General features: G+C 46.4%; 2 protein-coding genes across 7 annotated transcripts in view; one reads left to right on the forward strand and one right to left on the reverse strand.

The window, feature by feature from the left end:
- The window catches only part of UBN1 (ubinuclein 1), a 38026-nt gene extending 35646 nt beyond the window's left edge, over positions 1-2380 (reverse strand). For both annotated transcript variants that reach the window (XM_059415389.1, XM_059415388.1), the window contains exon 1: positions 2290-2380. The gene's annotated coding sequence lies outside the window, so the exon portion shown is untranslated. The remainder of the gene's footprint in view (positions 1-2289) is intronic.
- Positions 2381-3136: 756 nt separating this feature from the next.
- Positions 3137-13307, forward strand: part of GLYR1 (glyoxylate reductase 1 homolog) — a 34684-nt gene continuing 24513 nt past the window's right edge. For 2 of the 5 annotated variants that reach the window (XM_059415393.1, XM_059415394.1), the window contains exons 1-3: positions 3137-3238; positions 4268-4304; positions 5564-5643. In XM_059415393.1, coding sequence (XP_059271376.1) covers positions 3201-3238; positions 4268-4304; positions 5564-5643 — 155 coding nt within the window. In that variant the 5' untranslated portion in view covers positions 3137-3200. Of the gene's footprint in view, positions 3268-4267; positions 4305-5563; positions 5644-13307 lie in introns of all 5 variants that reach the window. The other 3 variants (XM_059415390.1, XM_059415391.1, XM_059415392.1) reach the window with 2 other exon arrangements.

Here is a 13307-nt window from a genome sequence, read left to right on the forward strand (position 1 = left end):
GCCCAAGGCAGACACTTCAACAACTGAGCCACCCAGATGCCTGCAAGCAGTAATTTTTAAAAAGTACCCTTAGCATGGTCCCAATGTTAGACATTGCAACTTCATTCACCTGGATGGCAAAACTTCTCTCAGTTGTATGACTTTACAAATAAGACCAAAGAATAAAGTAAATCAAACCTGTAACATATTAACACTTAGTAATTAGATTTGGGATTAAATTTTATAATCACCTAAGTGCTTGCTACTTGTTACGAAGTTATTTGAAACATTTAAGAAAATCAGACATAATAATGATTGACTTATTGGACTTACAATTTTAATCTGAAATGGTTAATAGAAGTATCAAAGTGTTCATTTAAACCTAATTCTACACCTATCAGAAAAAAAGACATTACAAGAGTTATGTCTTTGGAAAGATTTTACCATTAGGCTTATAAATGCACCATTTCAGAAGTCTGAAGTATTTCAAAGAATAAGCATATAAAACTTTAAATGTAGGAGTGCTTGAGTGGCTCAGTTGGTTAAGCACTGGGCTCTTTTATCTAGCTCAGGTCTTGATCTCAGAGCCATGAGTTCAAGCCTGGCTTTGGGTTCCATGCTGGGGCATAGACCTACTGAAAAAACAAAAACTTTAAATGCAGTTTAAACTTTTAAGGGTAGTTAACATTTGCAAAAAAATTGTTTAGTGGAACATAATCTTTTGAACTGGTACCTTAATTGAAGCTTTGTCAGGAGTCAAATATTTTTATTTTTATATAACTACTCTTAGATTTATAAGTAAAGTAAGATGGGGGGGCACCCGGGTGGCTCAGCTGGTTCCATATCCGACACTTGGTTTGGGCTCAGGTCATGATCTCGGGTTGTGAGATCAAGCCCCATATCCCGCTCAGCAAGGAGTCTGCTTGGGATTCTTTCCCCTTTTTTTACTCCCTCCACCTCTTCCCCTTCCCTTTTCCTCTCTTTCAAAATAAATAAAAATCTTTTAAAGAAAAAAGATTTGGGAGTGAAACTTAAAAGGCTTAAGAAAAACTAAATATTTAAATACTCAATTTTAACAAATTGAACATCACTCTAAATAAAAGCACAGTACTGTACACACAAAAACATCACTCCCCAAAAACCTCATCCAAGAAACACTAGCCTTCTTTTGCATCTTGGTTTATTCCCAGGAATTACACTTTTTTTTCATCATACATCCTCTTTTTTTTTTTTTCGTTTTTTTTTTTTTTGACAGAGGCAGGGAGAGAGGGAACACAAGTCAGGGGAGTGGGAGAGGGAGAAGCAGGCTTCCTAAGAAGCGGCAAGTGGGACTCTGGGCTTGATCCCAGGAACCTGGGACCACGCCCTGAGCCGAAGGCAGACGCTTAATGACTGAGCCACACAGGTGCCCCAAATGTTGTATTTTCAAACTGATTATCAGTGAAACAGAAAAACTTAATTTTGTATGATGACTTTGTAATTAGTCTCCTTACTTAACTCATTTAATGGCTTTCCCTTCCCCCCTCCACCACAGGCCGCCCTGTCATTTCTGCAAATGAGAATTTTTTCTTCTTTCAGAAATGTCTCTATTTTTGTTTCATGTCTTATTGCATTGGCTAGAACTTCCAGAATAACATTAAACATATATTCTTTGCCATGTTCTGACTCTCATGGAAATGCCTCTAGGTCCAATGTGATGTTGATTTAAAATTCATATAGTTTAATCAAACCATTAAAATATCCTTCAACTGCTCAAAAATTAAAGAGTTTTCAAATTAAGAACGTGTTGAATTTTATGAAATCATTTCCTGGAATCCTAAATGTGTTTTCAATAACTGGTTTGCCCTTAAGACAATATAGAACAGTAAATGACAGCTCCTAAAACTAACTGCCGGTACTTAAGGGAAACTGAACTCCAAGAAAAACCAAGCTTCGGACAAGCCAACGCACTAAACAAGCAAACAAAACACTCTTACAACCAAAGTCTCTCTATAACGAAAACACCTACTGGAGAGGCGTGAGGATCCGCCACCTTTCCAAGCAAGAGGGCGACTAAGTCGACACGTAAACTATGTGGAGTCTGCAAGAGGGACTGGGACCTTTTCAAAAGCTGTTATTTTCCACCCGGGTGCTTGGGCCCTGTGCTGAACTGCTGTGAACAGTTCCCCATTCAACGCCTTGGTTTTCACGTACTGAAACTACGCGAGCATCTGCCTTCCTGTTGTGACAACAGCCAGCTCCCAACTTCTCCAAAAGTGTCAAACTACAACGAGATGTACGATAGAGCCCGGTCCCGACAAAGACACGCACCTTTGTCCCCGGCGCGACGCAGGCTACGGCCCCGAGGGCCGCACTCGTCCCCCCGCGGCCGTCCTCATGCCGGCCCGGGCGCCCGGGCTGCGGCGCTGCTAGCGGCCGGCCCCCGAGCCATGCCTCCCGGCGGGCGGCCAACCCGCGACGCGGCCCATGGCCGGGTCCCCACGCGCCCGGGGGAGCCTCGCCGGCCGTGCCGCCTCGCCGGCCGTGCCGCCGCCCCGGCCCCGGAGGAAGCGGAGAGACACCGGCTCCACGTCGGTCGAGCAGCTCGGGACCTCGGGCGGGCTGCAACTGGCGCCCCGGGAGAACTTGAGGCGGCGAACGCGGGCTCCGAGCCGATCCCCGGACGCCGGCCGTTAGCGCGCACCGAAGGACCCGTCCGCCCCCCGGGCGAGGCCACGCAGAGCCCGCCGGGCGCGGGCCCCGGGCGCGGGCGGAGGCAGGCTTCCAGGCCGCGCCGAGGTCCGTCAGGGCAGCTCCCGGTGTGGCGACACGGCCGGCCCCCGCGCGGGACTAACGGCCGTAACGGAAGCGCCGACGGGAGGGGGCTGGAGGCCAGAGCCCAGGGGCGGGGCGGGCCGCAGGGCTAGCTCCGTCGCGCACTCGAACGGCCGCACCGTCGCCGCCACCTCCGCCGCCTCAGACCGCGGGCGCTTCGTTGTCACGAGCCGGAGGGAGGGGGAAGGAGCCGGGAGACTCGGGGCTCCGGCGCGCCGAGACCGCGGCGCCCGGGTCACGTGCAGCTCCGCTGGCCAATGAACCCCTGCGGGCGCGGTGACGTCAGGGCAGCGGCGTGGCCGATGACAGCCGGCCCTCGTCACGTGGCCGGGCGCACTCCAATGGGCGGCGCCGGGGCGACCTGATGTTCCCGGCGGCCCGTGCGTCGGCGGTGGTTGGGTGGTAAGATGGCGGCTGTGAGTCTGCGGCTCGGCGATTTGGTGTGGTGAGTCCGGGCGGCCAGGGCTAAGCGAGGTGCGCTGGGGAGTCCCCCACTGGGCGCGGGGATCGCGGACAGCCCCAGAGCTTTCTTTCTATGCGCTCCAGGCTGCGGAGAGAGGGCGAGATGAGGGGCCGGCGCTGGGAGCTACGCCGGGCGGAAGGGGCAGCCCGGCCCCGGGGGACTGAGGCCGAGAGTGGCCGCGGCGGGCTGGGCTCTGAACCCCAGGGCCGCCTAGGGGAGGGCTTCGCTCCGCACCTGCACGCCGGCGGCCACGGTGAAGGGAGTCTCTGGCGCCGCACAGCTCCCGCGGACGCCGGGTCCTTGGGGTCTTGCTGAGGCTCCTCAGAAAGCGGGAGAGTCGGGGAGCCGGCGGGCCATCTCGCCTGGGCAAGCCCGTCAAAACTCGCGTTGAAATGGAAACGACCTGTGCGGGCTGCTTGCCGGGGGTGTCGAAACCGGACTGCTGGCGCTGCCCCGTGAAGAAATGGAAGGGGGACTTCTCCTTTACAGCTGAAGGCTTGGCAGTGACCAGTGCCTTCTTGGGTGCCTCTTGTGGTCGGCTTCTGTGTCCCAGACAACCGCCCGAACCAAGACTGACCGTCGCCGCTTTCCTGGAGCGACGTAGCTCACTTTTCGACCCAGAGGAAGGTTTCCATTAGCATTTGTCAAAGCCGGGCTCGTGAATTAAACCAGACTTTGTAAGGGGAAGTCTGTGTTTACAGAGCAAACTACCCTCCAACCCCCGTCCCGGGGAGGCTCTATACAAGTGGACTCTTGATTGGTTTTGTTGTTCTGTATTCCCTGTCCCCCAAAGAATGCACATACTTTATGCACTTCTGTATTTCCTTTCTGAAGAGTTTGGGCCTCTTGGGCCCAGCTGTGGACGCCAAATTAAGACCTCCTGTTTGCCAGTTTTTGTTTTGGCACTTGAGGGTGCAGGTGGAGAGTTAGGAAAATAACTTTGACGTTGAGTGGGTTGAAGGAGATGGACTGGCTTTTCCAGGGCAAATGCTGACTGTGTGTTTTCTCCAGGGGGAAACTCGGCCGGTATCCTCCTTGGCCAGGAAAGGTGAGTGACTTGCTACTATTGGAAGATATGTAAAGTGGGTTTGAGAAGGTGGAGACTATAGGATTCATGCCCCTCAGTTTCTGGCGTTTAGCTAATCCGGACCTATTTAAATAACACTCAGAGGGGTGCCTGGGTGGCCCAATTGTTAGGCATCTGCCTTCAGCTCCCTGGAACCTGGGATGGAGCCCCGCATCAGGCTCCCTGCTCTCCGGAAAGCCTGCTTCTCCCTCTCCCACTGTCCCTGCTTGTGTTCCCTCTCTCGCTGTCTCTCTGTCACATAAACGAATAAAACCTTCCAAAAAATAAATAACTCAAGAGTTTTTCTCTCTCTACTGTTTTTTTAGAAAAGGCAATACAATATAAACAAGGTCTTGTAATCGGCAGTAAATGCTTATCTCTTGAATCAGAGGTGGTTTTGGTGAAGTTTTTTAATCCTGGAAATCAATTCTAGTTTGAATTTAGCTTTACACTTAAATGTAACAAAAGGAGAAGAAAATAAATTCCCCAGGAAGAGAGGAGTCTAAATGTAGGTTACTGAAAAGTCAAAGTATTTTTGTTCCAACTAAGTTTAAATCTTCTTTCCATGTTACCATATGTGCTGCTCCAGTGCATCTTTGCAGAAGTTGGCATTCCAGATTTTGCATGAGGCAATCCGTCATAGCTTTCCAAATGTTCTCTTTTTATATGCTTGCAAGGAGCCCAGGAAATGTCTTTAGACTGTTTCTTTGCAATATGGCATTTTCATTGCCTCAGTTGTTCTCATTGTCATTATTACCTGCCTCAACTCTCCTTGTACAGTTTTTTTTTTTAATTGAAGCATAATTAACAAAACATTATAGTCGTTTTTGGGTGGACAACATATTGATTCAGTAATTCTATACACTATCCACTGCTTACAGTGATAAACATAGACACCACCTAACATTTTTACTTTACCGATGTATTTTTAGAACTGTTCTCTGCATTTCTTCAGTGATGACAGGGTCACGTGGTTGGGGGGGGTTGATGTTGATCTTAGTTTTAACTGCTTTTAAAACAGTGCCAATTCCAGCAGAAGGGATATTCTACCTACTGAACAGTGCTACATGGTAGATGTAAGGAACTTACAGAATATTTGCTCATTTCCACACATCTCAGTAGAAAAGTGCCAGACTTAGACATGTACTGCCTGGGTTCTCTTTAAACATATTCCTATTGTTTCCTTTTTTTTACCAACTTAGAAGTGTGGAAAAACCTTTTCTCCCCCTTTTACTCCCCAGATTGTTAATCCACCCAAAGACTTGAAGAAACCACGTGGAAAGAAATGCTTCTTTGTGAAGTTTTTTGGAACAGAAGATCAGTGAGTAGTGTTCATCAAGAGTTTCGCTTTCTCTTTCTTTGGGCGTTGTCCGGGATCTGAGCTGCTTGTGAGAATATTCTAGGGACCCTAGGTCATTTTTACTGTAGTCTATCAGAATGGCATATTGTTTTGGCTTTATATGTAAATAAAAGGTGCTGTTCTTAGCTCCTAGAAATTGTTTCTGGTCCTATAACAATTTCAGTCAAGTGAAAAATAGAATTCACTGTCTTCTGAGTATGATAATCACAATAAAACTATCTCTGACATCTCTTTATCGACTCCCATAGGTGGTTCTTCTTATAAGGGTTATGTTTGTTTCTCTTTTAATGGCTGTTTATCATTGTGCTTCATGAGTGAGGTTTACGGTGAAATTAGGACCATTCATTTGAGAGTCTTTGATAGGTCATTTGGTCACACTGAAGAAGAGGATGTGTATTTACCTGAGTTTCAGGTGATTTGTTCAGCTTTCTTGTTATTACCTGGATTTGATTACCTGGGTGTAGCTAGATGGTTTAAGTAGTTGCATTTCTACTTACCACTTTTAGAGGAAAATGTAGTTTTGGGTTTGAAAATGTCTGTGAGTTTTCTGAGGAATTTAATAGCCATGGTTAAAACATATGTTCCTAGAAAACGATAATATGATATTCTATAGCAAGATCTCTAATAAAGTGTTCTTCACTCATTCAGCAGTGTATATACCGGAGTGCTTAGCCTGGGTTAGAGGTCTTTTTGTTTTGTTTTTTTCTTTAAAGATTTTATTTATTTATTTATTTTTGGACAAAGAGTCTGCACAAGCGAGCATAAGCAGGGGAGAGGCAGAGGGAGAGGGAGAAACAGGCTCCCCGCTGAGCAGGAAGCCTGACATGGGGCTCCATCCCAGAACCCTGAGATCATGACCTGAGCTGAACGAGATGCTTAATGGACTGAGCTACTCAGGCGCCCCTTGGGTTAGAGTTTATTTTGTTTTATTTTATTTTTAAAAGATTTTATTTATTTGACAGAGATCACAAATAGGCAGAGAGGCAGGCGGAAGTAGGGTGGGAAGTAAGCTCCCTGCTGAGCAGAGAACCCAACTCGGAGCTTGACCCCAGGACCCTGAGATCATGACCTGAGCTGAAAGCAGAGGCTTAACCCACTGAGCCACCCAGGCGCCCCTGCATTAGAATTTGAATGGAGTGTTTATCTTCACCGTGTAGATACACCAATATACCCAGTTCTCTGTCACAGAACAATTTACCACCCCCTTTTTTTTTTTTTTAAGATTTATTTATTTATTTGAGAGAGAATGAGTGAGAGAGAGCTTGAAAGAGGAGAAGGTCAGAGGGAGAAGCAGACTCCCCAAGAGAGCTGGGAGCCTGATAAGGGACTTGATCCTGGAAGTCCGGGATCATGACCTGAGCCGAAGGCAGTTGCCCAACCAACTGAGCCACCCAGGTGCCCAACTTACTGCCTTTTGATGACAATATTCAAGGGTGTCACTGGCCCAGAGCTTTGAGAGCCAGAGACACTCTGGAAGCCAGAATGTTCTAGTAATGTCATTGGCTTTATAAGAAACATTGCCCCAATGTATAAAACAAGTGCTAATTGTACAGCCACACCAAATTGTTGACACCAAAAGGAACTTCTAGAGAAAAGCAAATGTTGTGGGCCTTGCCTTTTAGGAATTCAGGTGACAAGACATAAACATTACGGATGGGAATAAGTGCAGAGTGAGTGATACAGGTGACTATTAAAGGATTCTAGAACAAGGAGAGATCACGGAGAAGCGGCAGATCAAAGAAGGGTGATGGAAGAGATGGAGTTAGAATTCACCTCTGGAGGACAGGTAGAATTCGAACAGGTGGGACAAAGCAGGGCAGTGCAGGCAGAGTGAATGCTGTGAGCACCTGGGCCTTAAGTTGGATGCAGGGTTAGAAAGAGGCTCCCTGCCCCGCCCCCCCCCCGGGGTAAAGAACCGTGCTCAAGAATAACAGGCAATGTGGTTGACCCAGCTTGGTTAGCTAAGTGGAGATGTACAAGTCTAAAACAAAGGTGGAAACTCATGGGAAATGGGGGCTTGGTCAGATTACAGGAAGCCTGAAAGCCATTGTGATCTTATAATGTAAAAAGCTGCAGGTCAGAAGAGTGAACGGATGCCTATGTGTTTAAAAAAAAAAATACTATAGGTAAGACGGAAAAATGGAGTTGAGTGCATTTTAGCACTTTAAAAGGCACATAAGTGAAACCAAGAAAAGGGACGCACTTAACTGAACTTGGAAATAACCTAGTGGTGTTAGTAGTGGTGGTGGTGATGTGATTTCTAACTAAAATTCTTTGAGAGGATTCATAAGCAGGTGGATTCTGGGCAGCTGTTAGGTATAATATCTTTAAGCTTGTTAAGCTCGCTTGGTAGAATTCCACATAAAAAGTTATTTAAAAAATTGGGGCGCCTGGGTGGCTCAGTGGGTTAGGCTGCTGCCTTTGGCTCAGGTCGTGATTTCAGGGTCCTGGGATCGAGTCCCGCATCGGGCTCTCTGCTCGGCAGGGAGCCTGCTTCCTCCTCTCTCTCTCTGCCTGCCTCTCTGCCTACTTGTGGTCTCTCTCTGTCAAATAAATAAATAAAATCTTTAAAAAAAAAAGTTATTAAAAAAATAAGTTGTCACAGGACCAACACGTTTTTTGGTGGCTAGGTAGTTGACATTGAAAGGAAACAAGGGGTGAGGATCTCCAGGCACATCTCTGAAGGAAGAAGGGTCCTTAGTGATGAGTGAACAGCAGACATTATTTACTGTCTTTAAATTATCTGAAGGTGAAGTGTCCAGGGGGTTACTTTGAAGAGCTCTGGATTTGATGCTGGCCTCCTGTGCATTCAGATGCCATCGCACCTGCCCTACAATTTGGGCAAGTTGTTTTCACCTTTCTAACCCTTGTGTCCTTGCCCACAGTGTGGGATCATGCTCTCTACCTCGTAGTTATGCAGAAGTAGTGCCATTTGTTTGTAGTGTGTTGTGGTATACGACGGGTTCAGTAAACTTCAGGTTGACTTATAAATACGGTACAAGAGAGAGAATAAGTTGGTAAGAAGCAGGTGGCTTTAAGGGAAACTTGAGAGGTAGAGAAAGGATTTGTGTTTGAAAAAGAAAGACATTTGAGAGTTGGAAATTCCTAAGGACTTCAGCGAGGTCTGGTTTGTGGGTGTTGTTTTTGTTTTTGTTTTAAGACTTTATTTATTTGAGGGGCACCTGGGTGGCTCAGTGGGTTAAGCCACTGCCTTCCGCTCAGGTCATGATCTCAGGGTCCTGGGATCAAGCCCCGCATTGGGCTCTCTGCTCCCGCCTCTCTCTCTCTGCCTGCCTCTGCCTACTTGTGATCATTCTCTCTCTCTGTCAAATAGATAAAATAAAAATCTTTTTCAAAAAAAGATTTTATTTATCTGAGAGAGAGAGAGATAGGGACAGAAAGCCCAAGCAGAGAGGAGAGGGAGAAGCAGGCTCCCCACTGAGTGGGAAGCTGGACTCAGGGCTCAATCCCAGGATGCTGGGATCATGATGTGTGCTGAAGGCAGAGGCTTAACCGACTGAGCCACCCAGGCGCCCCCACATCTCTTGTGACTGAAAAGGCTTCAAACACCAAACAGTAAATTGGTCTACATTTTTTTTTTTTAATTGTTACATCTTTATGTAAAAACTGTGCTGTGCCTTGCCAGGAGTGCTATGTGCAGTTGAGTCCATACTCCCAAAGGGATCTGATGGTACTAGATAATATCAGAAAAGGGAACCTAGTCGGATCAAAGACTAGAATTCTTGAATGTGAAAAAGAGCACAATCAGAATTGGCGAAATGATGAATGACCCCAAGGAGGTAAACATTGACCTGTTCATAAATCATCAGACGTTTCGATAGCGGCACTGTGAGCAGAACAAATGCTGTGGTGACTATGTTTAGGGCATGCATAAGAAGCACTGTAGGAAACAGCCATTTGAGAAGTGCTTTAGACGGGAAGTACAAGTGGGTTTTTAGAGATAGAGAACTCCTTTGTGAAGGGCAGGGCCATAGGTGGTTCCAGAAGAAACTGGGCTCTACCTCACTTGATGTTTGATGTCAGGGAGAGGGGTATGATGCTTCCCGCACTGGATAGGACCTGACCCCATGGGGCTGCTCCTGAATTCCTGAGCAATATAGGATTCAATCAGACATGTATCTTTTCAAAACTCTACACTCTGTATGGGGAAAAATATTTATAGATATGATTTTTTTAATATTAGTAAGGATCTTTATTAAAGAGTGTAAAGAGTAGCTCCTTAAGATAACGATTTCAGTGGCTCAGTTGGTTAAGGCCAGGTCATGATCCCAGGTTCCTCGGCTCGAGCTCCAGGGCACGCTCCCTCCTTGGTACAGAGCCTGCTCCCCGCTTTCTCCGGCTTGTACCGTGTGTGCGTGTGCGTGTGCGTGTGTGTGTGTGTGTGTGTGTGTTTCTTGTAAGTAAATAAAATCTTTTTTTTTTTTAAAGATAAATATTTCAATCTTCTAGAAAACTAGTTTTTCTCTCCCCCTTCCTCTGTCAAAACATCTGACAAATTGTATTGATGTTCTATTAGGAAGAGAGAGGACCTCTAGATCTTCCTAACCAGCCACCCCTGCAAGGGGAAGGACTTAGTAAGATGATTGGATTCAGCTCTCCGAGCCCGGATGGCCAGTAGAGGGGTTACTTATGGTTGTTTTCTATTTCACAGAGATACAGAGGGAAAAATAACTTTAGCATAACTTTGACAACTCTACCAGGTGACCACACCCGCAGATGAAGTCTCAGGCACGTGAGAGCCCATCTTGGACAGGGATTTGCCCATCAGAACAGAAACAGCCTGGAGTTTGAAATTTTCAGTGGTGGCCATGGATGGCAGAGTGGAGGAAGCTAATATAGTCTTTGGGTGTTCAAAAATGCCCAGAAACAAACAGTGCAAGAGAAGACTACTGGCAAAAGAGTATAGATCCCAAATGACCACCCGAGAGTTTGTGTAGTGTCTTCACACCTGACCCTCCAACAGTCCTTTAGGGAAATAGATGGCATATTTGTTCTGGTTCTCACTTTTTAACAGATTAGTACACTGAGAGGCAGGAGATTTGTGGAGTTCAGTGATAGAATTTCCAGGATCCTAGCCTAAGAAACTTTCCATCAAGGCAAATAGAAGGTAAGACTCTTGGAGAAGAACCTGCAGCTTGTAATTACAAGCAGATTGGAGCCATCTGAGCACCCCTCTTTCTTTTCGCCTGGGGGCTGATGGCCCCGCTTTGCCTACATCCGACATTGTGCAATAGTTGGAGAACGAGCCAAATGGATGGTGAGTGCGCTGCTGTTTGTACTGAGCCAGCAGTGTCCTCTGCCAGGACTGGACAATACCTGTCCTAGAGAGCACTGAGTAGGTTTTCCTGTCCCAGCACCAGCATCAGTCCTACAGGTGACTCCCTTCATGGCTGAGACAGTGGACTCCAGGAACAGGTGTTATGCACCAGCATTAAAGAATCCGGCACAAAGGAAGTGGCTGGCCATGTTGGCAGAGACAGCACAGCTTGGAAGCCTTATCCAGCATTTGGGAATGTTTTCAAGTTTTGAAAACAGAATCTTCTTAATCTATCTTAACTGCAAGTCTTTGTTGATGTCTATATGATAATCAGTGCTTGAAACTAATTGACAAACTCTTATTTTCTTTGTGGCTTTTGGAGAAGCAGCCCGTGTCTTCTGTCCCCATCTTTGTTCTCACCTTTGGACTATGCAGACACGTGTGTGTTCTCCCTCCCACCCCCACCCAGGTCTTTGTGTCATGTAGTCTGAGTCACATACATGAGAGTTTTGGAGATTATTCGTAGACCCATGTTTAATTTGTAGACCACATGTTTAATACGATGTATACATGATACAATTTTAACTTAAGGGAAAAGCAGGTCCGAACTATGGAAGTTTTTGAAAACGTGAGGTGTTTGAATTCATTTCGAGCAGAGCGTGTAATGTGAGAGGGCTTATAGTAGAAATGAGAAGAATTTACAGGAGGTGTATCAGAACACCAGGGTAAGTTTGCTGCTCCTGACTGTGTTACAGGCGCAGTTACTGCAACCAGCGAGTAGCTACGCACCTGAAGAAGTCCTGGGGGCAGGTCCCTGGGCAGAGCAGCCCATGTTCTACAGCAGAGGCCTTTATTGTTGATTTGTTGTTTCTTAAAGATAATACATGTTTATGCCCATCCGCCCCCGCCTGTCTGCCCAAATCCAGCTATAAACTGTGAAACTTCCATTCATCCCTGACCCTCAGCCACACTAGATTCTTACAGCATGTCCCACCAATGACACTATGCAAAATCAAGAAATTACATCTTCCTTTTTCCTTGTTTTTACACGAGTAATAGCATACTGTACACACGGGTCTGCATTTTGATTTCTTCCACTTAGCCACACATTTAAAGGGACCTTCCTTAAGGGTTCTTCTTGATGGCCTCACTGATTGCCACTACAGTGGGATTTACTTCCATGTACATAAAAGCAAAGGTTCTTTGTACTTTACACACCACTTGACTAAGCTTGATTTTTCTGACTCCCAGCCCCACAGCAAATTACACAGAAAAGGTCCAGCACCATCTAGGCATCAGGAGGATGATAAGAAGGAAATCATAAGTCACAGAAAGAAGCAGAAGTCACCTAAAAAAAAATAAACAGGGGTGCCCAGGTGGCTCAGTTAAGCATCCCAACTCTTGATTGTGGCTCAGGTCTCAATCTCCGGGTCATAATAAAACAAAAACAGAAATGTACAGACAACAGCAACAACCAGAAAAGGCCAGCAAAGCCTTCCAGCCCTCTGAACTTGCCTGGAAGGCATCATTTACTCAGTGATTATTTATTGAGCACCAGTTGCATGCCAGGCCCAGGTGACAGACATCAGTGTACTAGAGAATGGTGCATTATTGAAACTCTGGCTGAAAAGCATACTCTTTGAGGAGACAGAGTTCTGCAATACAGACTTCAGAGAAAAAACTCTATTTCAATTTGGCTAGCTTTCAAGAGGTAATCCTCCTAGAGCCCTGCTGGGCTGGCTTTTTACTTACAGTTTTTCTGATGGGGCACATTGCTTCAACAGTCTTTTTTTTTTTTTTATTTACTTGTCAGAGAGGGAGAGAGAGCGAGCACAGGCAGACAGAAAGGCAGGCAGAGGCAGAGGGAGAAGCAGGCTCCCTGCTGAGCAAGGAGCCCGATGTGGGACTCCATCCCAGGACACTGGGATCATGACCTGAGCCGAAGGCAGCTGCTCAACCAACTGAGCCACCCAGGCGTCCCTGCTTCAACAGTCTTAACCGGATTAATATTTCTTGCATTTATCCTCTTGATATGTACACTGTCCATTCTTTTAGCAAACCATCTTCACTTTTCAAAAAATGGTCGGAGAGGGACGCCTGGGTGGCTCAGTTGGTTGGACGGCTGCCTTCGGCTCAGGTCATGATCCTGGAGTCCCGGGATCGAGTCCCGCATCGGACTCCCAGCTCCATGGGGAGTCTGCTTCTCTCTCTGACCTTCTCCTCATTCATGCTCTCTCTCAAGTAAATAAATAAAAATCTTTAAAAAAAAAAAAATGGTCGGAGAGGAAAATTTCATTTGAGTATTCAAATGGCAGTCTGGGGATGAATGGAATTTTGACTGTACCAT

The sequence above is a fragment of the Mustela nigripes genome, chromosome 11 (genome assembly GCF_022355385.1).
Source record: "Mustela nigripes isolate SB6536 chromosome 11, MUSNIG.SB6536, whole genome shotgun sequence".
NCBI classification, from domain to species: Eukaryota; Metazoa; Chordata; class Mammalia; order Carnivora; family Mustelidae; genus Mustela; species Mustela nigripes.